Source organism: Somniosus microcephalus, chromosome 1 (genome assembly GCF_052327205.1).
Source record: "Somniosus microcephalus isolate GS21.2 chromosome 1, FLI_Smic_1.0, whole genome shotgun sequence".
Classification (NCBI taxonomy): Eukaryota; Metazoa; Chordata; class Chondrichthyes; order Squaliformes; family Somniosidae; genus Somniosus; species Somniosus microcephalus.
Genome location: NC_140987.1, coordinates 198,067,168 through 198,092,337, shown reverse-complemented (window position 1 = coordinate 198,092,337; position 25,170 = coordinate 198,067,168). Strand labels below are relative to the sequence as shown.

General features: G+C 46.9%; 1 protein-coding gene across 1 annotated transcript in view; it reads right to left on the bottom strand.

Annotated features, from left to right (window-relative positions):
* Window positions 1-25,170, bottom strand: part of LOC147124542 (ATP-dependent clpX-like chaperone, mitochondrial) — a 68,727-nt gene that overhangs the window by 39,159 nt on the left and 4,398 nt on the right. Inside the window, exons 2-5 of the mRNA XM_085989140.1 lie at window positions 9,347-9,498; window positions 7,869-8,031; window positions 2,843-2,995; window positions 850-1,014 (exon numbers count right to left, since the gene is read on the bottom strand). Of these exons, the coding sequence (XP_085845266.1) occupies window positions 850-1,014; window positions 2,843-2,995; window positions 7,869-8,031; window positions 9,347-9,498 (633 nt within the window). The remainder of the gene's footprint in view (window positions 1-849; window positions 1,015-2,842; window positions 2,996-7,868; window positions 8,032-9,346; window positions 9,499-25,170) is intronic.

Sequence of the window (25,170 nt, the reverse complement as noted above, 5' to 3'; positions counted from 1 at the left end):
CATTGTGACTTCAATTATTTGGTCTGTCTTTCTTACAACAAGCCGGTGACGTCGACCTTGTATATCACTTGGTCCTCACTTTGGGGGCTTACATCAGAAAGGGTACAAGAGCATAATTTAGAAATGAAAGGAGTTCACATTCTGTCAAATGTCACTGATTATGATTCCTTTGATCTGTATTGATAAATGTAATCTTAAAAAATAAAACAGCTCCATATATTTAAACAGATTTGTAAATGGTATCACTCTTGCTAATACTTTGAAGATTGTATAACATTGAGAACGCAGCAGCAATATAATTACAGAGGTTCAGTGGCAGAGTGAAACTTCATACAGCTTTTAACTTCCACCAAGTCATCTTATTTTGTATTTCATTTTTGAAAATAAATACTCAAGTAGCTTCTAATAGTGCAATATATTAAAGATGTCCAGTTACTTACCTTGAGCATCACTATGCAATTATCACCCAGATTGATTTTGTTGGAACAACTGTGATTTTTACCATTTTCCCTTTCTTTGGGATACACTTTTGCTCATGTTTTTTGTTTAAAATGGCAACAGTAAAGTCAACCTGCTCCCAACTGTTGATCACCGTAAAACAATGGAGGCCACTGCAAGTAATGAGCTCCAGGCCATGCAATGATAAGAACTTGCCTTATGTAGTAATTTGTGACAGGATATAAGTCTCCTGTTATAAAACACTCCATCCTTGACGTCACCATGAGCAAAAGCACAAATGTATTGATGCATTTGAACAAATACAAACATGGTAAAGAAAAATCAAATACTAATATTCACCAATCGCTCTCATTTGATTTTTTTTTTGGCAAAAAATAAAAATGATTATACCTTGTTGAGCTCTTGCAACATTGAAGTTTGCATCCTGCAGTAGCTTAGCAATAACCGATTCAATGTCCTCTCCAACATATCCTGCTTGCGTTAGACACGTACAGTCACAGATAGCAAATGGCACATCCAAGCACTTGGCCAGTGTTTGGGCCAACAAAGTTTTCCCTATAAAAAACAAATAGAACATTTGAATTTGAAAAAGTGGCTAAAAACTAAGAACTTCTTGTCACTAAAAAAAAAATCATTGTAAATCAACTTAAATCTTAAGAGATATAATGGTTAAATTGGGCCACGATCTCCTCCCACTATTTCGTCATTGTCATAAATCTCATCATCGAGAAACTACCTATGAAATAACACTGGACGGCCAGCTGGTGGCGCTGTCCAAGGAGTATAAATACTCGGGCGAAGGCCCTAGCATGCCAGGGACATTTTGTAAAGACAAGGAGCCAGTGGATACAACTAGACCTCCATGTTCTGAAACAAGTTGATTAAAGCCTTGCTTTATGCTCAAACCAAGTGCGTAGTGAGTTTTATTACGTCAGTCATCATGTGGGGGAAGGCTTCCTGCCCCCTGGCGGATAGAGGACGTCCCTCCTCCTCTCCACCTCCTGCACCAAGGTCTCCAGAGCAGTATCAGACAACCTTGGTGCACACTTCTGCCATTGCTCCAACTTTTAATCACGATTCCTGCCTTCCGCTCCATTTAAAGCCACAATGCACCTTCCTTTTAATAAGTGCTGGTTGCCTTTAAATAGCGCTGTCCACTCCCCATGTCAGGCCCCCTCCTGATTGTATGCAGCCAATCAATAGCACAGGTAGCGCTGGCTACACACAGCAATCATTAAAATCAGCTGGAAGCACAAATTTAACGTGCTGCCTGCATCGCTATGAACAGGCGCGGATTAATTGTGTACTGCAATCCCCGCACATGTTTTCATGGGCTATCCAAGTTAACTCCCAAACAATTAAGGCAACTTTAAAGGATCTGTATGAACTAATTTAATATTGCTCGTGGCACAATCATTGAAAGTGTGGTATTGAAATATTCATATGAAATTTCTCTATCCACCATCCTAACAAAGGCATTAACCCATTTATTTTAACTAGGTTAATGCTTTTGTTAAAATAGAGGACAAAGGAATTTCATAGGAGCATGTTAGCACATTCGTTACTAATATCGCACAACACAATTTTAATCTATAGTGGTTCTGCCAAAGAAAAGTAAGTAAGAGGCCTTCATTTCAATCCTGCAATGAAGCTGGAAATGGCATTTTGGCAGGGAGTACAGTTCCAGTTGATACTAACATTCGCTTCTGAATCAGTAGGTTGTAAGTTCAAGCACCACTCGTGCTTTGAGCACATACATAACCTAGCCAGACATTTCAGAGAATGCTGCATTTTTGGAGGTACCATGCTTCGGATGAAATGTTGAATGGAGGTCTTGTCTGCCTGCTCCAATGATTCAGGTGGACATGCAAAAATCTCATAGCACTATTTAAAGTACAGCAGGGAGTTCTTCCAGTGTCCTGGACAATATTCCTCCCTCAACTAATACCACCAAAAGCAGATTAATGGGTCATTCATCTCATTGCTGTTTTGGGATGTTCCGGTGTGCAAAATGGCTGCTGTGCTTGTACTTCAAAACTAATTAATTGGGTGTGATGCCTTTGGGCTGTTCTGAGAGGCATGGCATCATATAAATGCAAATTCTTTCAATCTACATGCCAGATTCATTCTTACCCAAACTTGATATGAGTTCTAACAAAGGGTCACAGACCTGAAACGTTAACTCTGTTTTTCTCTCTCCACGGATGCTGCCTGACCTGCTGAGTGTTTCCAGCATTTTCTGTTGTTATTTTTGATATGAACCTATGTTATCTACACAGGTAAATTTCTTTGTACTATATAGGGCCAGTGAAACAAAAAGTTAACATGAAAACGATACAATAGTTAGATTTGTATTTCTGATCCTGCTGAAACTCCATTATACCTGAACCTGTGGGTCCAAGCAGAATGATATTACTTTTGTCTAGATGAACAGTATCATTGTCAGAGTCAAAATTCTTTCGGAAATTTCTCTGTGGTAATGGCTGTTGTGATAAATAAGGTGAAGGCGGAATCAATCCTGTTAATTGCAGCAGTTCTGTAAGAAAAAAATAGATGAACACCTTATAAAACTTTATTTTGTAGCGTTGCTCTTTATGTTGTTTTGATATTCTTGCAAAAGTTCAATCCAACAATGAAACTATAAACAGAAGTGATCCTGCCTCACTTACTCCAGCCTCATATTATTTAGTTTTATTTAAATTACTGTCAAAGCAAATTTCTTTAGCATTTTTGCTAAATAACAGCATACAAGCCACACGCAACATTGCCTCCTCCTTCTCCCGCCCTCCCACAGTGAAGGCATATGGCTTTTGAGGTGGACTATTATGAATAGTGAGAATTTTATGAATGCAGTACTAGAGACTAGAGAGCACATTTTTGAATTATTTTTAGAGACCACTCCAGTCTCGCCCCATAAGACAATTTTGCACCTCACCGCTTGGGATTACGGAAACGTGGCTCAAGGATGGCCAAGACTGGGAACTCAACATCCAGGGGTATTCGATATTCAGGAAAGATAGGCAAAAAGGAAAGGGAGGTGGGGTAGCATTACTGGTTAAAGAAGGGATTAATACAATTGTAATGAAGGATATTAGCTCTGATGATGTGGAATCTGTATGGGTAGAATTGAGAAATACTAAGGGGAAAAAAACATTAGTGGGAGTGGTATATAGACCTCCCAACAGTGAGGCGGAGGTTGGGGATGGCATTAAAAGGGAAATTAAAGAAGCGTGCAATAAGGGCACAGCAGTCATCATGGGTGACTTTAATCTACATATAGATTGGGCCAACCAAATTAGTAATAATACTGTGGAGGAGGAATTCCTGGAGTGTTTACGGGATGGTTTCCTGGACCAATATGTCGAGGAACCAACCAGAGATCAGGCCATCTTAGACTGGGTATTATGTAACGAGAAAGGATTAATTAGCAATCTTGTTCTCCGAGGCCCCTTGGGTCAGAGCGATCATAATATGATAGAATTCTTCATTAAGATGGAGAATGAAGTAGTTGACTCAGAGACTAGGGTCCTCAATTTAAATAAAGGAAACTACGATGGTCTGAGGAGCGAGTTGGGTAGGATTGATTGGGGAATGGCACTCAAAGGGTTGACAGTGGATAGGCAATGGCAAACATTCAAAGACCGAATGGATGAGCTACAGAATTTGTTCATCCCAGTTTGGCATAAAAATAAAACAGAAAAGGTGACTCAACCGTGGCTAACAAGGGAAATTAGGGATAGCATAAGATCCAAGGAGAGGACATATAAATTGGCCAGAAAAAGCAATAATCCTGAGGATCAACAAAGGAGGAGAAAGGGATTAATTAAGAAGGGGAAAATAGAATATGAGAGTAAGCTTTCAGGGAACATAAAAACTGACTGTAAAAGCTTTTATAGATATGTGAAGAGAAAAAGATTGGCGAAGTCAAGCATAGGTCCCTTGCAGTCAGAATCAGGGGAACTTATAATGGGAAACAAAGAAATGGCAGACCAACTAAATTCATTCTTTGGTTCTGTCTTCACAAAGGAGGACACAAATAACCTCCCAGAGATGCCGGGGAACATAGGGCCTGATGAAAGGGTGGAACTGAAAGAAATCAGTATTTGTAGGGAAATGGTGTTAGGAAAATTGATGGGACTGAAGGCCGATAAATCCCCAGGGCCTGATAATCTACATCCCAGGGTACTTAAGGAAGTGGCCCTAGAAATAGTAGATGCATTGCTGGTCATCTTCCAGAACTCGATAGACTCTGGAACAGTACCCATGGATTGGAGGGTAGCTAATGTTACCCCACTATTCAAAAAAGGTGGTAGAGAAAAAGCGGGCAATTATACACCGGTAAGCCTGACATCGGTAGTGGGGAAAATGCTAGAATCTATTATAAAAGATGTAATAGCAGAGCACTTGGTAAGCAGTGACAGGATCAGACAAAGTCAACATGGACTTACAAAAGGTAAATCATGCTTGACTAATCTACTGGAATTTTTTGAGGATGTAACTGGTAAAATAGATAAGGGAGAACCAGTGGATATGGTTGGACTTTCAGAAGGCTTTCGATAAGGTCCCACATAAGAGATTAGCGTGCAAAATTAAGGCACATGAGATTGGGGGCAAGGTATTGACTTGGATAGAGAACTGGTTGGCGGACAGAAAGCAAAGAGTTGGAATAAACGGGTCATTTTCCGAGTGACTAGTGCGGTACCGCAAGGATCGGTCCTAGGACCCCAGCTGTTCACTATATATATTAATGATCTGGATGAGGGAATTGGATGTAATATCTCCAAATTTGCAGACGACACAAAGCTGGGTGGGAGGATAAGCTGTGAGGAGGATGTCGTGAAACTCCAGTACGATTTGGACAGATTGGGTGATTGGGCAGGAACATGGCAAATGCACTATAATGTGGATAAATGTGAGGTTATCCACTTCGGTGGCAAAAACAGGAAGGCAGATTATTATTTGAATGGCAATAGATTGGGAGAAGGGGAAGTGCAAAGAGACCTGGGTGTTCTTATGCACCAGTCGCTGAAGGTAAGCATGCAGGTGCAGCAGGCGGTTAAGAAGGCAAATGGTATGTTGGCCTTCATAGCAAGAGGGTTCGAGTACAGGAACAAGGATGTCTTGCTACAGTTGTACAGGGCCTTGGTGAGACCGCACCTTGAGTATTGTGTGCAGTTTTGGTCGCCTTACCTGAGGAAGGACGTTCTTGCCATGGAAGGAGTGCAGCGAAGATTCACCAGGCTGATACCTGGGATGGCAGGAATGACGTATGAGGAGAGATTGTGTCGATTGGGCTTATACTCACTGGAGTTTAGAAGATTGAGAGGGGATCTCATCGAAAGCTATAAAATTCTGTCAGGCCCGGACAGACTAGATGCAGGAAGGATGTTTATGATGGCCGGGGAGTCCAGAACCAGGGGTCATAGTCTAAGGCTAAGGGGTAAGCCATTTAGGACTGAAATGAGGAGGAATTTCTTCACCCAGAGAATGGTGAACCTGTGGAATTCTCTGCCACAGAGGGCGGTGGAGGCCAGTTCATTAAATATATTCAAAAAAGAGTTGGATATATTTCTTAAGGCTAAAGGGATCAAGGGATATGGGGAGAAGGCAGGGACAGGGCACTGAATTTGGATGATCAGCCATGATCTCATTGAATGGCGGAGCAGGCTCCAAGGGCCAAATGGCCTACTCCTGCTCCTATCTTCTATGTTTCTATGTTTACATTTTGTGCAAAGCATATGGAATTGCACTTTGAACCAGCAATGGCACCATCACAAGGAAGTGTGTGACTTAGTGTACGGTATTTAAACACAGAGTGATTTTGATCTGTGACCTGCAATGTAATGTGCACCAATGTGATAAAGACTGAATACTGCAAAGGAAATCCTACAAACTTTCCAATGTAAAGAAATAATTATTTACTCTCCTTATCCCTCTTTTTCTGGTGACTTATGCTGGAATAGTTCCACAGACGCTAGCAGCCTTCATATCAAACCCAAGAAAGCATTCTTCACAAGTGGGTATAGACAGTGACCATTAGCAAAGCTATTCATCCTGGGGGGAGGCATACAACCAGCCACAAACCTGTCCTCACCTGATCAATATAAACACAAAGCGGGGGGGAATTGGATAACCCTTGAAAACGGGCACGGGGAATGCAGTACGCATGTTCATTGCATTACAAGCGTTAAATTGGTGCTGCCTGCTAGTTCACATGATTACTATGTGCACTGTTTATTGGTTGCACACATCAGCAGGGGGCCCGATATCACGAGTGGTTAGTGCTACCTAAAGGCAGCCTGCACCTCTTAAAGGGGAGGTGCATTGTGGCTAAAGAAGTGGTGGGAGTCCTTTGTGAACTGAATCTGTGCTCTAATATTTTGAAGAATAGCTCAATATGCGAGACAGCGAGCACCAAGATTTTCTGATGTTGCACTGGAGACCTTGGTGCAGGAGGTGGAGATAAGGAGGGACATTCTATATCTGCAAGTGGTCAGGAGACGCTCAAGACATATGCTCAGGAGGCAGTGGCAGGAAGTACCGGCGGAGGTCAATGCCAGAAGTATAGCTCCAAGAATGTGGATGCACTGCCAGAAGAAGTTTAATGATCTGACATGAGTTGTCAAGGTGAGTTCAATCTTCAAATGGCATATCCTACCAGCTGCACAATTAGCCTCCTCATCTATTCAATTCACTACACCCCATCACCCACCTACCAACATTCTCTATCAATCAGTAGTTTACTTCACCCTCACACACTTAGCACTGCTGCAAGCCTCACACCCACAACTCATTATTCACACGCACACTGACAGCTATTCAACCATGAAAGCCACATCACCCAAACATATTGCAGGACACTCACTGACACACTTCCATCTATCTTGCAGGGCATTGGCTGGTGTATGGAGTTCCAAAATGGCAGCGGTGGCTTAAAATCAGCATTGTACATTGATTAGTATCAGGATCTGCCTGCTTTACATGCGTGCGTGCAAACCGGTTTACCAAGATCCTGTCAAAATCCTAACCCTAACCCTATTTTGAAACCTTGGATGGCTGCGTAGTGCCTAAAAAACAGGTGCTACGTGGCCCAATTTAACACCCAAACACATTTTGATTGGGATCAGGAGAGAGAATCATAACTGATTTTGTTCCCTTCCCCTTGATGTAACCCCCACTGTCCCCCTGGCTGAAATTGGCTAATTCAGCACAGACCAGAGAATGAACCTGGGACCTTCATTTCCTATATAACTACAAAGCTTTTCATTTTAATGCCTCGAACAAAATTGATTTAAAGTTGCTGATTTTGCTAGGGCCATCGATCTATGCTGCCAAGTATTAGCAATTTTAACCAGAAACACTGTAGTAATTTACAATTATAAAGATCAAAAGCCCCAGATTAAATTTACCTTTAGAAGAGTTGGAGTAGCCATCACCATAAACCTCAGTATGCTGTGTGCCTTCGGATGGAATATTGTTGTTAAGTCGTTTATAGTGATTGTAGACAGCGACTGAGAGAACTTTCTTAGCTTGGTTTTGGCCAATAACATATTCATCCAAAAATCTATGGAGCTGAAACCAAAAACATTTAACAATTTACCACAACTTGTAAAGTACCAAGTCATTAAACTGAATTTAAAATAGTTTCAATTGAAAACTGGACTCAAATGTTACCATGTTCACTTAGATTGCTGCAGCATGAGCTGTTGAATTATAGCAGTTTTCAATTAGATGTCGGAGGTTTAAAATTAATATTGCATTTTGTAGTTATCGTCAATATGCAAGTTTCAGAAAGAAAAGTGGTCCTGAAATTCTTGGGGGTCTACCAATCACCTGCTATAACTTTGGTGGAAGTTACAATGGAAGACTAGCAGAACCCCCAGGGAAAAAGCTATTTTCAGCTGTTTTTTAAATTCATTCATGGGATGTGGGTGTCGCCATCAAGGCTAGCGTTTATTGCCCATCCCTAATTGCTCTCGAGGTGGTGGTGGTGAACTGTTTAATTATAGCAGTTTTCAATTAGATGTCAGAATGGCTTGCTAGGCCATTTAAGAGCCAACCACATTGCTGTGGGTCTGGAGTCACATAGAGGCCAGACTGGGTAAGGACAGCAGGTTTCCTTCCCTAAAGGACATTAGTGAAACAGATGGGTTCTTACAACAATCCAGTAGTTTCATGATCACCATTAAAGATACTAGCTTTTTATTCCAGATTTATTTAACTGAATTTAAATTCCCTAACTGCCATGATAGGATTTGAACTCATGTCTCTAGATCATTAATCCAAACCTCGTAGGATTACTAGTCCAGTAACATAACCACTATGCTACCATATATTATGTGAAATCTGTGCTATTGGCCTTGATGTTTACGAAGAGGCGGGGAGGGAGCAGGAGCGCTGTCAGCAGCTGGTAAAGCTGGAAATAACGGGAAGGCAGAGATCCTGCCAAATTTAACAACAGGACCTTATTAAAAAAAATTGACTCCATTTTGCAGCCAGCCAAATTGAAAGGCTGGCCGGCTGCCAGTTGGAAAAGCCTGCGGTATAAGGCAGCAGCCGGGGACTGCTGGGGACAGTCCTCGGCAATTGAGAAGATTGGGGTTTAGTGGGGATAATGTTTTTCAGATTGAACCGCACGTCGTGGGTGGGGCGGATTAAAATTACCCCCATTGTCACCATTGTCACTCAATCACCACTAGCTGGCTTCCCGCTCTGGAGGTAAAATTGCCCCGTTTTCTTTTTTTAGTGTAAACGCCAGGAGCCAGATAACAGATGCCGGTATACTGAAATTTAACCTAAACAACACCAGTAGAAAAATGACTCATGAGAGAGGCATCATAATTCAAATGTACAATAAATATCAGCATAAGAAAAGTGTGCACCTTACTTCTTTTGGTGCTGGTAGATTCACTTGATGTCCACTTTTATCAGCTGTATGCCACAACTCTACTTCTTTGTAACTGTTTGTAGGAGATTGTTTTGGCCTCACCATCAAAAAGAAGTGTTGGCATTTTTTACATTTTACAAATGGCATGGAGTCTAGAAGAAAAAAAACACTTTAATGTTATAGAAACATAGAAACATAGAAGATAGGAGCAGGAGTAGGCCATTCGGCCCCTCGAGCCCGTTCTGCCATTTAATGAGAGCATGGCTGATCATAAAAACTCAGTACCCAGTCCCTGCTTTCTCCCCATATCACTTGATCCCTTTAGCCTTAAGAAATATACCAAACTCCTTCTTGAATATATTTAATGAATTGGCCTCAACTGCCTTGTGTGGCAGAGAATTCCACAGGTTCACCACTCTCTGGGTGAAGAAATTCCTTCTCATCTCAGTCCATTCCTGGCCTTGTTTCAGCCATGTCTCTGTTAGTGCAACCATGGCCCGTAATTTCCGATAGGAGGCGTCCTGCGCACTTACCTGAGGGCTCCCGAGGTCCGGACACTTCCGATCCTGGGCCTCTCCACAGTCGAAATGCGCAGGGCCCACGTATCCTGGGGCGCAGGCAGTTCACAAGTGTCCCTGGGATCACGTGGGCCAGGCGAGCCAATAGGAGAAGCGAATCTCCCTTCATACTTTTGACAGATAGAACTGTCAAAAGTATGAATGGGGATCACTGAAAAAAGACAGTAAAACATAAATTTAAAAAAAACCATCATGTTTTTAAAATGAGTTAAAACTCCATTAAATTAAATATTTTAAACAAAAATTTAATTTTTTGAAAAAAATAATTAAAGTTTTTACAGGGCTAAAAATAAACTTACCTTTTTTTAAAAATATTTTTAAATTATAAATGAGTGGAAATTTTTTAATTTTTAAAAAACTTTTTTAAACTCCTAGGCTGCTTTTACCAGGTGTAAGATTTCTAAGAGTTTTCAGTGGGCGGAGGTTCTGCGGAAAGTGGAAATCTCCACCCGCAGAGGCCCTTCTCCAGGGCAGGCGTCCGATCTGCCAAGAGGATTCACCCGTAGGGATCGGAAAATATGGGCCCATGTCTTAATCCCTTGTAGCAATTTATGCCTGCAGCTCACCAACCTCATTAGTTACACTACAGACATTGACAAACATAAAATGTAATACCTCCTTCATCACGTTTGCTATTTTCATCAATCTGGTCCCTGCAATTTTTGGGATACTTCTAATTTTACTGCTGTTTATATCTCTCAATCCTCTAGTCTCATTTCTGCTCCTTTCTGCTATTTACTGGTCCCTCCCGCCCCATCCCCTACCTGCCAAATTAGTTCAAACTCTCCCAAACCTCTAGCAAGAACATTGGTCCTGGCTCTGTTCAAGTTTTTCTTTTATTCATTCACTGGATGTGGGTGGCTTTGGCAAGGCCAGCATTTAGTTCCCATCCCTAATTGCCCTTGAGAAGGTGGTAGTGAGCTGCTTTTAGGTAGGGAGTTCCAGGGCTTTGACCCAGCGACGATGAAGGATCGGCGATATATTTCCAAGTCAGGATGGTGTGTGACTTGGAAGGGAACTTGGAGGTGATGGTGTTCCAATGCACCTGCTGCCCTTGTCTTTCTAGGTGGTAGAGGTCGTGGGTTTGGGAGGTGCTGCTGAAGAAGCCTTGGTGAGTGGATGCAGTGCATCTTGTAGATGGTACACACTGTAGCCATGGTGCGCCGGTGATGGAGGGAATGAATGTTTAAGGTGGTGGATGGGGTGCCAATCAAGTGGGCTGCTTTGCCCTGGATGGTGTTGAGCTTCTTGAGTGTTGTTGGAGCTGCACTCATCCAGACGAGTGGAGAGTATTCCATCACACTCCTTACTTGTGGCTTGTAGATGCTGGAACAGCTTTGGAAAGTCAGGAGGTGAATCACTTGTCGCAGAATACCCAGCCTCTGACCTACTCTTGTAGCCGCAGTATTTATGTGGCTGGTCCAGTCAAGTTTCTGGTCAATGGTGACCCCCCCAGGATGTTGATGGTGGGGGATTCGATGATGGTAATGCCATTGAATGTCAAGAGGAGGTGGTTAGACTTTCTCTTGTTGGAGATGATCATTGCCTGGCACTTGTGTGGCGCAAATGTTACTTGCCACTTATCAGCCCAAACTTGAATGTTGCCCAGGTCTTGCTGCATGCGGAGACAAACTGCTTCACTATCTGAGGAGTTGCAAATGGAACTGAAGACTGTGCAATCATCAGCGAACATCTCCACTTCTGACCTTATGATGGAGGGAAGGTCATTGATAAAGCAGCTGAAGATGGTTGGGCCTAGGACACTGCCCTGAGGAACTCCTGCAGCAATGTCCTGGGGATGAGATGATTGACCTTCAACCACCACAACCATCTTCCTTTGTGCTAGGTATGGCTCCAGCCAGTGGAGATGTTTCCCCCTGATTCCCATTGACTTCAATTTTACTAGGGCTCCTTGATGCCACACTCGGTCCAATGCTACCTTGATGTCAAGGGCAGTCACTCTCACCTCACCTCTGGAATTCAGCTCTTTTGTCCATGCTTGGACCAAGGTTGTAATGAGGTCTGGAGCTGAGTGGTCCTGGTGGAACACAAACTGAGCATCGGTGAGCATGTTATTGGTAAGTTCCGCTTGATAGCATTGTCGAAGACACCTTCCATCACTTTGCTGATGATTGAGAGTAGATTGATGGGGCTGTAATTGGCCAGACTGGAGTTGTCCTGCTTTTTGCAGACAGGACATACCTAGGCAATTTTCCACTTTGTCTGCTAGATGCCAGTGTTGTAGCTGTACTGGAACAGCTTGGTTAGAGGCATGGTTAGTTCTGGAGCACAAGTCTTCAGCACTACAGCTGGGATGTTGTCGAGGCCCATAGTCTTTGCTGTATCCAGTGCGCTCAGCCGTTTCTTGCTATCACGTGGAGTGAATCGAATTTGCTGACAACTAACTTCTGTGATGGTGGGGACCTCAGGAGGAAGCCAAGATGGATCATCCACTCGGCACCTCTGGCTGAAGATGGTTGCAAATGCTTCAGCCTTGTCTTTTGCATGCATGTGCTGGGCTCCACCATCATTGAAGATGGGGTGTTCATGGAGCCTCCTCCTCCTGTTCATTATTTAATTGTCCATCACCATTCATGACTGGATGTGGCAGGACTGCTGAGCTTTAATCTGATTCCGTTGGTTGTCAGATTGCTTAGCTCTGTCTATTGAATGTTGCTTCTGCTGTTGCATGTGTTGTAGCTTCACCAGGTTGGCACCTCATTTTTAGGTACGCCTGGTGCTGCTCCTGACATGCTCTTCTACACTCATCATTGAACCAGGGTTGGTCCCATGGCTTGACAGCAATGGCAGAATGAGAAATATGCTGGGCCATGAGGTTACGGATTGTTGCGGAATACAATTCTTCTGCTGCTGATGGCCCACAGCGCCTCATGGATGCCCAGTTTTGAGCTGCTGGATCTGTTCTGAATCTATCCCATTTAGCATGGTGATAGTGTCATACAACACGATGGAGGTGTCCGCAGTGTGAAGATGGGACTTCATCTCCACAAGGACTGTGCGGTGGTCACTCCTACCAATACTGTCATGATCAGATGCATCTACGACAGGTAGATTGGTGAGGATGACGTCAAGTTGGTTTTTCCCTCGTGTTGGTTCTCTCACCACCTGCCACAAGCCCGGCAGCTATGTCCTTCAGGACTCGGCCAGCTCGGTCAGTAGTGGTGCTACCAAGCCACTCTTGGTGATGGATATTGAAGTCTCTCACCCTGTGCTGGACATTGATGTCTCTCACCCAGAGTACATTCTGTCCTTGCTGCCCTCTTCCACATAGTGTTCAACATGGAGGAGTACTGATTTATCAGTGGTAGGTTCCTTGCCCATGTTTGACCTGATGCCATTAGACTTCATGGGGTCCGGATTCAATGTGGACTCCCAGGCCCTCCCGATTATATACCATTCTGCCGTCACATACCCAGGGATGGTGATGGGGGAGTCCTGGGCGCTGAAGGGTATGATTCTGTGAGTATGACTATGTCAGGCTGTTGTTTGACTAGTCTGTGGGACAGCTCTCCTAATTTTGGCACAAGTCCCCAAATGTTAGTAAGGAGGACTTTGCAGTGTCAACTGGGCTGGGTGTGCCTATGTCGTGTCTGCAACCAGTGCCTAGGTCGATGCCAGATGGTCTGTCCTGTTTTATTCTTATTATTGATTTTCGTAGCAGTTTGATACAACTGAGTGGCTTGCTAGGCCATGTCAAAGGGAAGTTCAGAGTCAACCATATTGCTGCGGGCTGGAGTCACATATAGGCCAGACCAGGTAAGGGCAGCATATTTCCTTCCCTAAAGGACATTAGTGATTGTGTTTTTACAACAATTTGGTCACCATTATTGATACTTTGTTTTTGTTCCAGATTTATTTAAGTAATTAATTAAATTTAAATTCCCCAGCTGTCATTTGAACTCGTGGCCCTGGATCATTAGTCCAGGCCTCTGGATTACTAGTCCAGTAACATAACCACGATGCTACCATACCCCCTATCTTGTACAGATGCCCCTTCCCCCTTTGGAGGGACAAAGGGAGGGGGAATGCACGAGAGGCCAGAGTCAGAACAATGGAGAATTCCACAAGGGCAGCTGTTATCTGGGAGCATTGGTGGAGTTGGAATCTGGAAGCACTGGGGAAGGATGGCTTTTAGTTAGAAACACACAGGGGAACTGATATCTTAGAGCACTCATTGGGCTGAAGTTTTGGTTGAATTTTCATGGCTTGGATTGGAGGACTTTGCGGGTTGGGACAGAAGCTCTCTAGGAGGCTTCTGAACACTGTGGGGCTGAGGTTTAGAGATGTTTTCAGAGTATTTTAGTTTCACATGTTTATTATTTTATTGGCCCAGATTTTGCTGGAGCGAGGCATTTGTGACATGCCTATTCGTGCACATTTAGGTTTTCAAATTTTTCCCCATAAAGGTGCTGTAAGTACGAGCTGATAATAGCATGGCGAGGGCAACAGGACATCTGGGACCTTGGTGAACAACGGGACAAACAGTGTATTTCCTTAACCAATGAAATTAAAGGATTGAGAAATAAACAGAGGAAGGATCGAGAAGGAGTGTGAATTAGAGTGGGTGAATTCAATGTCAAATCAGGTAGAGTAAGAGAAATAAAGAGAGGGAAAGAAAGATTGGATTAAGAGAGAGGCAAAAAAAAGATAGAAAGGAAAAGAAAAAAAAACGTTAAATTAAAAATTTAACATTTTTAAAATCTCCAAGAACAATTCACAACCTGAAGGAATGAGTCTTCACACTTTTAATTGTTCCATTTCTGGCCAAGAGAGGTTGATTGGCAGTCATTAACAATTATCATGCCGGTAAAAGAGTACTTACGCAGGTAATTACTAGACTTAATTTTCTGTGGTGAGTTTAAAGGCAATTTATGTGCAAATGAAGCAACTTCATGAAAATCATGGGGAGGTTAAGAACAAGATATCTTATTCACGAAGCTAATGGTGGAGCAGCACAAATCAGCCAGCAACTTGTGGCAATTCATAATTTATGGGGTATCTCTTCCTTGTCATAAATTGCTGGCCAATTTGAGGATTAATAACGACATGCGTCGTTCAGATGCTGTTACTTTTTAAGCAAAATCTGGGTCATTATGTATGTTGTCTTTAGTTATATTTGACCCCGAGTTGAGCTTCCGATCCCATTAACTCTCCATCAGATGAGATGAAACCACCTACTTCCAATTCTGTAACATCGCCCATCTCTGCCTCTGCCTCTGCCTCAGTCCATCTGCTGCAGAAATACTCATCCATGCCTTTGTCACTTCCAGACTCGAATATTCCAATGCCCTCCTGGCCGGTCTCCCATCCTCCATTCTCCATAAACCATCTCATCCAAAACTCTGCTGTCCATACCCTAACCTGCACCAATTCTCGCCCACCCATCACCACTGTGCTCACTGACCTATATTGGTTCCCAGTTCCCCAACGCCTCCAATTTAAAATTCTAATTCTCATACTCAAATCCCTTCATGGCCTTTCCCCTCCCAATCTCTTTAACATCCTACAACCCTCTGAAAACTCAGCGTTCCTCCAACTCTGGCCTCTTGTGCATCTTACATGCTCTTCACCCCACCAATGGTAACCGTGCCTCCAGCTATCTAGGTCCTAAGCTCTGGAATTACCTCCCTGAACCTCTCTATCTCTCTCTCTCTCCTCCTTCAAGACACTCCTTAAAATCTATCTCTTTGACCAAGTGTTTAGTTACCCCTCCTAATACCTACTTCTTTGGCTCAGTGTCAATTATTGTCTGATTACGCCTTTGTGAAGCACCTTGGGATATTTTCCTATGTTAAAGGTGCTATATAAATGCAAGTTGCAATTGTCTTTTGTTATACACATTGGCAAGGATGGCTGGGGAAAGGTCTTTCAAAAAAGGTTTTCCAGATTTGATTGGTTGGACACCTTTCCATCCCTACAGACACTCCCATAAACTAAATATGTGCCGGGTGCATAACTTTTAATTACATAGAAAATATACAATTCCTGATTAATGGTTTTAGATACATAGAAGATAGGAGCAGGAGTAGGCCATTCGGCCCCTCGAGCCTGCTCCGCCATTCAAAGAGATCATGGCTGATCATCCAAATTCAGTATCCTGCCCCTGCTTTCTCCCCATATCCCTTGATCCCTTTAGCCTTAAGAAATATATCTAACTCCTTCTTGAATATATTTAATGAATTGGCCTCTACTGCCTTCTGTGGTAGAGAATTCCACAGGTTCACCACTCTCTGGGTGAAGAAATTCCTCCTCATCTCTGTCCTAAATGGCTTACCACTTATCCTTAGACTGTGACCCCTGGTTCTGGACTCCCCGACCATCGGGAACATCCTTCCTGCATCTTGTCTGTCTAGTCCTGTTAGAATTTTATAAGTTTCAATGAGATCCCCTCTCATTCTTCTAAACTCCAGCGAGTATAAGCCCAATCGACCCAATCTCTCATCATATGTCATTCCTGCTGTTATGTATTGTGTGTTCTCCTCCCACCTGTGGTGGCGCTGTCACAGCAGATAGATGGTTGGGTGTTCTCTTGGTTAAGTTTAGCTCTCTTTGTTCGGAACTTTCCAGAACTTCCTGTCCTTCCTGAATAAAGCACTTTATGTTTGAATCTCTGAGTTCTGTGTCCTAAATTGTGTCTAGGTAGAAAGGTACCAACACAACAAGTGGCGACGAGGATCGGATGAATCTGCGTTGTGGGAACTTTCTTGTTTTCGACTACAAAACACTCGGAACAGAGATTGCAGCATCACATTAACGTTACGGCCGAGAGTAAACAGAAATTTTAATTTGAAACATGAGATGGCTACTATATTAGGAAACATCGGTGATTTTGATGAAAATGTGGAGCAATGGAGCGCATATACGGAACGTTTTGACTATTTTGTATTGGCGAATGCAGTGGCAAACGAAAAGGTCGTGCCTACCTTTTTGAGTGTAATGGGACGGAAGACATTCAATTTACTTCGCAGCCTTGTGCAGCCAGATAAGCCAGGAACTAAAACATATAAGCAACTAGTGGAAATTCTTGGAGCACATTTTTCACCAAAACCTCTGGTTATTGCTGAGGGATTTACATTTCACAAACGGAATCAAGAGGAGGGGGAATCAGTGACGATGTTTGTTGCTGCTTTAAAAAGGTTGTCAGAACACTGAGTTCAAGGAGGTGCTGAATGACACCATTAGAGACAGACTCGTGTGTGGTCTGCAAAATGCAGCCACACAGAAGCGCCTTCTTACTGAGGACAACCTTACTCTTGAAAAGGCCATTGAAGTTAGTGTCTCCATGGAGATGGCGGAAAAGGAGGCTCACCAGTTGAGTTCAACAGGGAGAGTTCACAAGGTGTCGTCTGAGCCTAAAGGTGCGCGGAACGGCACATGTTACCGTTGTGGGAAAACGGGCCATCACGCTAATGACTGCTGGTGTACGGCGCTGGAATGCCGAAATTGTGGCAAAAAGGGTCACATTGAACGCGCCTGTAGAGGTAAAAAAAGGACAGAGCTGGGAAGCATGAAAGCAAAATGTCTGTATTTGGACAAGAGAGGAAAAGGAGTGTTCATTCAGTGCAGTATGATGGAACAAGCAAGACAGAGGGGAGCGATACCTCTGAGGAGGAAGAGGTGCACATACTGACGGTTGCAGGTGGTTCAAATGGCTACTGTGTATCACCACTGGTGGAGGGACAATCAGTGCGGATGGAGGTGAACACAGGCGCGGCTGTGTCCCTTGTTTCAGACACTGTCTACAACAAAATGCTAAAGCATCTTACCCTTCAGCCAACAAACATTGTGCTAAAGACGTATACCGGCGAACCTGTGGCCCTGAGAGGCGCCATTGAGGTGACAGTTAAATTGAACGGACAGACTGCAAAACTGCCACTATATGTGGTAAGGGGAAATTACCCATCGCTACTGGGATGTGCGTGGCTAGAGAAAAACACGCTGGACTGGCCTGCAGTCCGCATGATGTCAAAAGGGGAGTCAGGTCTGACTGCAGTGTTAAATAAACATGCAGAACTCTTCAATGAGGAACTTGGGAGCATGAAAAAGATCAGCGTGAGACTGGACATTAAACCTGACAGCAAGCCGAAGTTTCACAAAGCCCGACCTGTACCCTATGCAATTAGGCCAAAAGTTGAGGCTAACTTGGAGGCCTTAGTCGAGAATGGAGTCCTGGAGTCTGTGAGCATGAGCAAATGGGCCACACCCATTGTTCCTGTCCTGAAAAAGGATGGATCTGTTCGAATCTGCGGGGATTTTAAAGTGACTATTAACCCGGTGTTGTCTGCGGAACAGTACCCTCTTCCCCTCATTGATGATCTTTTTACGGGCCTGGTCGGAGGGCAAAAGTTCAGCAAAATAGACTTATGCCAGGCTTATCTACAAATGCATGTCGATGACAAATCAAAGGAGCTGCTGACAATTGTGACACACAAGGGGCTATACAGGTACTGCCGCCTTCCGTTTGGAATTACGTCGGCCCCTGCTCTATTCCAAAGGGCAATGGATCAGATTTTGAGTGGACTGCCAGGAGTCCAGTGCTACCTGGACGACATCCTTGTCACTGGGACAAATGAGGAGGATCATCTTCTGAACTTGGATGCGGCACTACAATGACTGAAAGAGTACGGACTCAAGAGTTCGTAAGGACAAATGTGAATTCTTTCAGTCTTCAGTTGAGTTCCTGGGGCATGTGATTGACGCTACTGGCCTGCATAAGGCACCGTCAAAGGTCAAGGTGATCGTGGAGGCCCCAGCACCCCAGAATGTGAGCCAGTTACGTTCATTTCTGGGGCTACTTAACTACTATGGGAAGTTTATTCCAGACTTAGCAACATTGCTGGAGCCGTTACATCAGTTGCTATGTCAAGGCAAAACATGGAAATGGACTGAACTGTGCAACGAAGCTTTCGCCCAAGCAAAGAAAGTATTGCTGAAATCGGAGGTCCTGACACACTTCGACCCAAAGCTACCCGTGCAGCTAGCATGTGATGCGTCACCATATGGTGTGGGAGCAGTCATATCCCACATCATGCCTTCTGGTGAAGAGAAACCTATCGCCTTTGCATCACGCACCTTGAACAAGGCCGAGAGTAACTATGCACAGATTGAGCGCGAGGCCTTGGGAATCGTTTTTGGAATTCGAAAATTTCATCAGTACCTGTTTGGGAGAAGGTTCACACTCCTGATGGACCACCGTCCATTGACTTCAATCTTCGGGCCCCACACCGGAATTCCGTCTCTTGCTGCAAGCAGGATGCAAAGGTGGGCTTTACTGTTGTCAGGACACACATACGACATCAAATATCGCAAATCAGACTTGCACGGCAACGCAGACGGTCTCTCGAGGCTACCCTTGCCTGTTACTCCCCCAGAGCCTCGTCAGATAGACATCTTCTACTTTAGACAAGTGGAGGGAGCACCTGTCACTGCAGTTCAGGTGCGAAGGTACACCCACAATGATCCAGTCCTGTCTGAGGTAATGGACAATGTCATTCGAGGGAGAGCTATAGGAGATTCTCCTAGTTTGAAACCTTACATTTCAAAAAGAAATGAGCTCTCCGTCCAGGCAGGTTATCTTCTTTGGGGACACCGTGTCATCATTCCGCCACCTCTGAGGGAACCTATACTGCAACAACTTCATACAGGCCACAGTGGGATGGTTCGGATGAAGGAAATGGCAAGAAGCTACTTCTGGTGGCCAGGTCTTGATGGAAATATTGAGGAGAAAGCCAAAACATGTTCCCCATGTCAAAGGGTCCGGAATGTTCCACAGCTGGCAACCCTACACCCCTGGGATTGGCCTGCAGAAGTGTGGCAGCGAGTACATGTGGACTTTGCTGGTCCTTTCGAAGAGAAGATGTTTATGGTGATTGTGGACGCTCGTAGCAAGTGGCCGGAGGTCGCTGTGATGAGGTCTAGAACAGCAGAGAAAACAATTGAGAAACTTGGTGAGATGTTCAGCCGTTATGGCTCACTGGAACAACTCGTAAGTGACAACGGTCCACAATTTGTATCACAGGAGTTTGCAACCTTCCTGCATGTGAATGGTGTCCAACACATCAGGTCTGCACCCTATCATCCCTCTACTAACGGCCTGGCAGAAAGGTTCATGCAAACTTTGAAGCACGCCTTGAAGGCATCGCAAGGTCAGGGCTCAATCCACCAACGTCTGAACAGCTTCCTGTTGTCCTACAGAAACGAGCCGCATGCCACAACCAAAACTTCCCCCGCTTCGCTCATGATGAAGAGGCAGTTGCGGACAAGTTTTGACTTACTCAAACCTCCAAGGGCAGAACAGGTTGTCCATTGTCAACAACAAGCTCAAGTTGAAAAGAGAGAGAAAAGAGCCAAGGAGAGACGGTTTCACCCTGGAGAGCACGTCCTAGCTCGAAACTACAACACTGGACCGAAATGGGTTCCTGCTACGGTGATCGCGCAGACAGGCCCTGTGTCTTACACGGTTGAGACTGCCGAGGACGTCGTCTGGAGAAGACACACAGATCAACTGTTGCTAGCAGCAGAGACAGCCACAGAGGCTCCAATGGCTGGTTGGCCTGAACTGTTTCCGGATGATACCGCAAACCAGCATCCTTTGCCACAGTGCTCTTCTCCAACACAGGAAGTCATAGAGACTGTTCCACCTGTGCAAACTCCTGACTTTCGACTGACACAGGCACCTTCTCCATCCAGGCCTGTGTCAATGCCTACTGCTGTGCAAGCCAGCGATGGCCGCCGGTATCCTGTCAGGGAGCGGCAGCCTCCAAGACGCTTGGATCTGTAGGCTTAGTGACTTACCCACAAGACTGGGGCAGAATAAGCCCCAGGGTAAAGTCAGGGTTGAGGCAGTCTACCTCTACCCTTGGTTAGTGAGTGCATTGAAAGTAACTTACCTGTTGAGCAATAATGTGGACCTTTCATTTAAGAGGGGAGGAATATGTTATGTATTGTGTGTTCTCCTCCCACCTGTGGTGGCACTGTCACAGCAGATAAATGGTTGGGTGTTCTCTTGGTTAAGTTTAGCTCTCTTTGTTCGGAACTTTCCAGAACTTCCTGTCCTTCCTGAATAAAGCACTTTATGTTTGAATCTCTGAGTTCTGAGTCCTAAATTGTGTCTAGGTAGAAAGGTACCGACACAAAACCTGCCATCCCAGGTATCAGCCTGGTGAATCTTCGCTGTACTCCCTCCATGGCAAGAACATCCTTCCTCAGATAAGGCGACCAAAACTGCACACAATACTCAAGGTGTGGTCTCACCAAGGCCCTGTACAACTGCAGCAAGACATCCTTGTTCCTGTACTTGAACCCTCTCGCTACGAAGGCCAATATACCATTTGCCTTCTTAACTGCCTGCTGCACCTGCATGCATACCTTCAGCAACTGGTGCACAAGGACACCCAGGTCTCGTTGCACTTCCCCTTCTCCCAATCTATTGCCATTCAGATAATAATCTGCCTTCCTGTTTTTGACACCAAAGTGGATAACCTCGCATTTATCCACGTTATATTGCATCTGCCATGCTTCTGCCCAATCACCCAACCTGTCCAAATCATACTGGAGTTTCTCGGCATCCTCCTCACAGCACACACACCCACCCAGCTTTGTGTCGTCTGCAAACTTGGAGATATTACATCTAGTTCCCTCGTCTAGATCATTAATATATATTGTGATATCTATATATATAAATCGGTACATCTGTCTGTCTGTCTGTCTGTCTGTCTGTCATTCTGTCTGTCATCGCCTGTGCGTCTGTCGGGCTATGCGCTCGAAAGTTACAGGGCGTACCTACGCGCGCGTTACCTCCAAAGAAAGCTTACGCTTCCGAGACGGTTTTAAGCATATTTACGTTTCGGCCGGGCTAAAATCGCGCCCGCGGTATCTGAAAAACCTTCAACGTTCCGCTCATTAGCATCTCATTATCCGCTCATTAGCGACAGAGTGACCTCGAGGTCGACCAATCGTACGGCGGCTTGCTGCCGCGTGCGGCCGGGCCCTCCTACGGTCGAGTGACGGGACAATTGACCAATCCTACGCTTTGGTCACCTGACGGTCGACCAATCGGTGCGTGTGTGGGCGGGCCTTATCGTTCTGAACCGAGGTGAGTAGCCGCCATCTTGCTTCCATTCTTTTTCCTGCTTTCTGCGTCTTTCTTTTCAAATATACATTTCCAGCAAAATAAAATTCAATTTATTAAATTCTTTTAAAATAAATCACTCAGTTGTAAATATTTTATCTCACCTGAACATTCTTTTTCCTACCTTTGCCCGTTTTTTTCTTAGGCCTGAAAGCCTGGGCCTTTCTTGCCCAGCCAGGCCCGAGCTAGGTAACTGGGCTGCTGCTAAGCTCCTCACCACCCCCCCCCGCCTGTGTCACGTTACCCGGGGCAACGGCGTCAGCCACGAGGGTCAGGGTGCGCGCGCAGCAGGAGCAGGTGAGACTCTGTTCCGCGCTCGGCTCGGGCGGGGGGGGGCGGGGCGGGGCTCTCGAGAGTGCGGATCGGGTTACCCCAGCAACGGGAGTGCGGGCCGGCTGGGGCTTGGAGAGCGCGGCTCTCGGCCGGGGGGGGCGGGGCTTGGAGAGCGCGGCTCTCGGCCGGGGGGGGCGGGGCTTGGAGAGCGCGGCTCTCGGCCGGGGGGGCGGGGCTTGGAGAGCGCGGCTCTCGGCCGGGGGGGCGGGGCTTGGAGAGCGCGGCTCTCGGCCGGGGGGGCGGGGCTTGGAGAGCGCGGCTCTCGGCCGGGGGGGGGCGGGGCTTGGAGAGCGCGGCTCTCGGCCGGGGGGGGCGGGGCTTGGAGAGCGCGGCTCTCGGCCGGGGGGGCGGGGCTCGGAGAGCGCGGCTCTCGGCCGGGGGGGGGCGGGTCTCGGAGAGCTGGGCTCTCGGCAGTGCAGGGCGGCGCGGCAGGGTTACCTCGGCAACCGGGCGTGGCCGTGCCTGTCTCTCAGCCTCAAGCCCTCCCTTCCTCCCTCCCCCCTTCCCTTCCCCCCCGCCCCCCCACCCTCCCTTCCCCCCCGCCCCCCCTTCCCCCCCCGCCCTCCCTTCCCCCTTCCCCCCCACCCTCCCTTCCCCCGCCCTCCTTCCCCCCCTTCCCCCCGCCCTCCCTTCCCCCCTCCCTCCCCCCCGCCCTCCCTTCCCCCCACCCGCGCTCTCTCTCTACCCCCCAGTCGCTCTCTCTCTTCCCCCCCCAGTCGCGCTCTCTCTCTCTCCCCCCCCAGTCGCTCTCTCTCTTCCCCCCCCAGTCGCGCGCTCTCTCTCTCTCTCTCTCTCTCTCCCCCCCCCCAGTCGCTCTCTCTCTCTCTCTCTTCCAACAACAACATGCCCTCGAAAAAGCCTCGGCACCGCCGGGCACTTCAGCTACTCTATATATATATAAAAGGATCGATCTGTCTGTCTGTCTATCTGTCTGTCTGTCAGTCTGTCCTCCGGTGTGCGTCTGTCCGGCTATGCACTCGAAAGTTATAGAGCATACCTACGCGTGCGTTACGTCAAAAGAAAGCTTACCGTTCCAAAACGGTCGTAAGCGTATTTACGTTTCGGCCGGACAAAAATTGCGCCCGCGGTATCCAAGAAACTTTCAAAATCCGCTCATTAGCATCTCATTATCCGCTCATTAGCGATAGAGTGACCTCGAGGTCGACCAATCGTACGCCGGGTTCCTGGCGCGTGTGGGCGGGCCCTCCTACAGTCGAGTGATGGGACGATTGACCAATCCTACGCTTTGGTGACCTGACAGTCGACCAATTGGTGCATGTGTGGGCGGGCCTTATCGTTCTGAACCGAGGTGAGTAGCCGCCATCTTGCTTCCATTCTTTTTCCAGCTTTCTGCGTCTTTCTTTTCAAATATACATTTCCAGCAAAAAAAATTGCTTTTATTAAATTGTTTTTAAAAAAACTTCATTCATTTGTAAATATTTTCTCTAACCTGAAGATTCTTTTTCCTACCTTTCCCCGTTTTTGTAAGGCCTCAGAACCTAGGCCTCAAAGCCTGGGCCTCTCCTGCCCAGCCACGCCCGAGCTAGGCTATTGTCCACGGCTTCTGCTAAGCTCCCCCCCACCCACCCCCGTCACGTTACCCAGGGCAACGGCGTCAGCCACGAGGGTCACGGGACATACACAGGGTGCGCGCGCAGCAGGAGCAGCTGAGACGCGGCGTCTCTCTTTGTTCCCCACTCGGCTCGGGTGGGGGGGCGGGGCTCGGGCGGGGCTTGGAGAGCGGGAAGGGTTACCCCGGCAACCGGGCCCGCCGGCCGTCTCTCACAGCCGCAATCGGCGGTCTTGAAGCCAGCTCGGGAGGGCGAGGCTCCGGAGAGCGGGAGGCCGGTGCTCGGGAGGGCGGAGGGCGGGGCTCGCGACATCAGGAGATCGGGGGACGGGAGATCGGGGGGCGGGAGATCAGGGGGCGGGACATCGGGAGATCGGGGGACGGGACATCGGGAGATCGCGGGCGGGACATTGGGAGATCGGGGGGCGGGACATCGGGAGCGGGACATCGGGAGATCGGGCATGGGAGATTGGGGGGCGGGACATCGGGAGATCGGGGGCGGGGCTTGGGAACTCCCCCTCCCCCCCTCCTCCCCCTCCCCCATTCCCTTCTCCCCCTCCTCCCTTCTCCTCCCCTTCTTCCCCCTCCCCCTCCCCCCTCCCCCCATTCCCCTTCCCCCATTCCCCCTTCTTCCCCCCTCCCCCTCCCCCCATTCCCCTTCCCCCATTCCCCCCTCTTTCCCCCTTCCCCCTCCCCCATTCCCCCCTTCCCCCTCCCCCCATTCCCCCCCTCTTTCCCCCCTCCTTCCCCCCTCCTCCCCTCCCTTCCCCCCTCCCCTTTCCCCCCTCCCCTCCCCTTTCCCCCCCTCCCCTCCCCTTTCCCCCCTCCCCTCCCCTTCCCCCTCCCCTCCCCTTCCCCCCTCCCCTTTCCCCCCTTCCTCCCAGTCGCGCTCTCCCTTCCCCCGTCGCTCTCGCTCTTTCCCCAGTCACTCTCTCTCTTCCCCCCAGTCACTCTCTCTTCCCCCCAGTCGCTCTCTCTCTTCCCCCCAGTCGCTCTCTCTCTTCCCCTAGTCGCTCTCTCTCTTCCCCCCAGTCGCTCTCTCTCTTCCCCCCAGTCGCTCTCTCTCTCTTCCCCCCAGTCGCTCTCTCTCTTCCCCCCCAGTCGCTCTCTCTCTTCCCCCCCAGTCGCTCGCTCTCTTCCCCCCCAGTCGCTCTCTCTCTCTCTTCCAACAACAACATGCACTCGAAAAAGC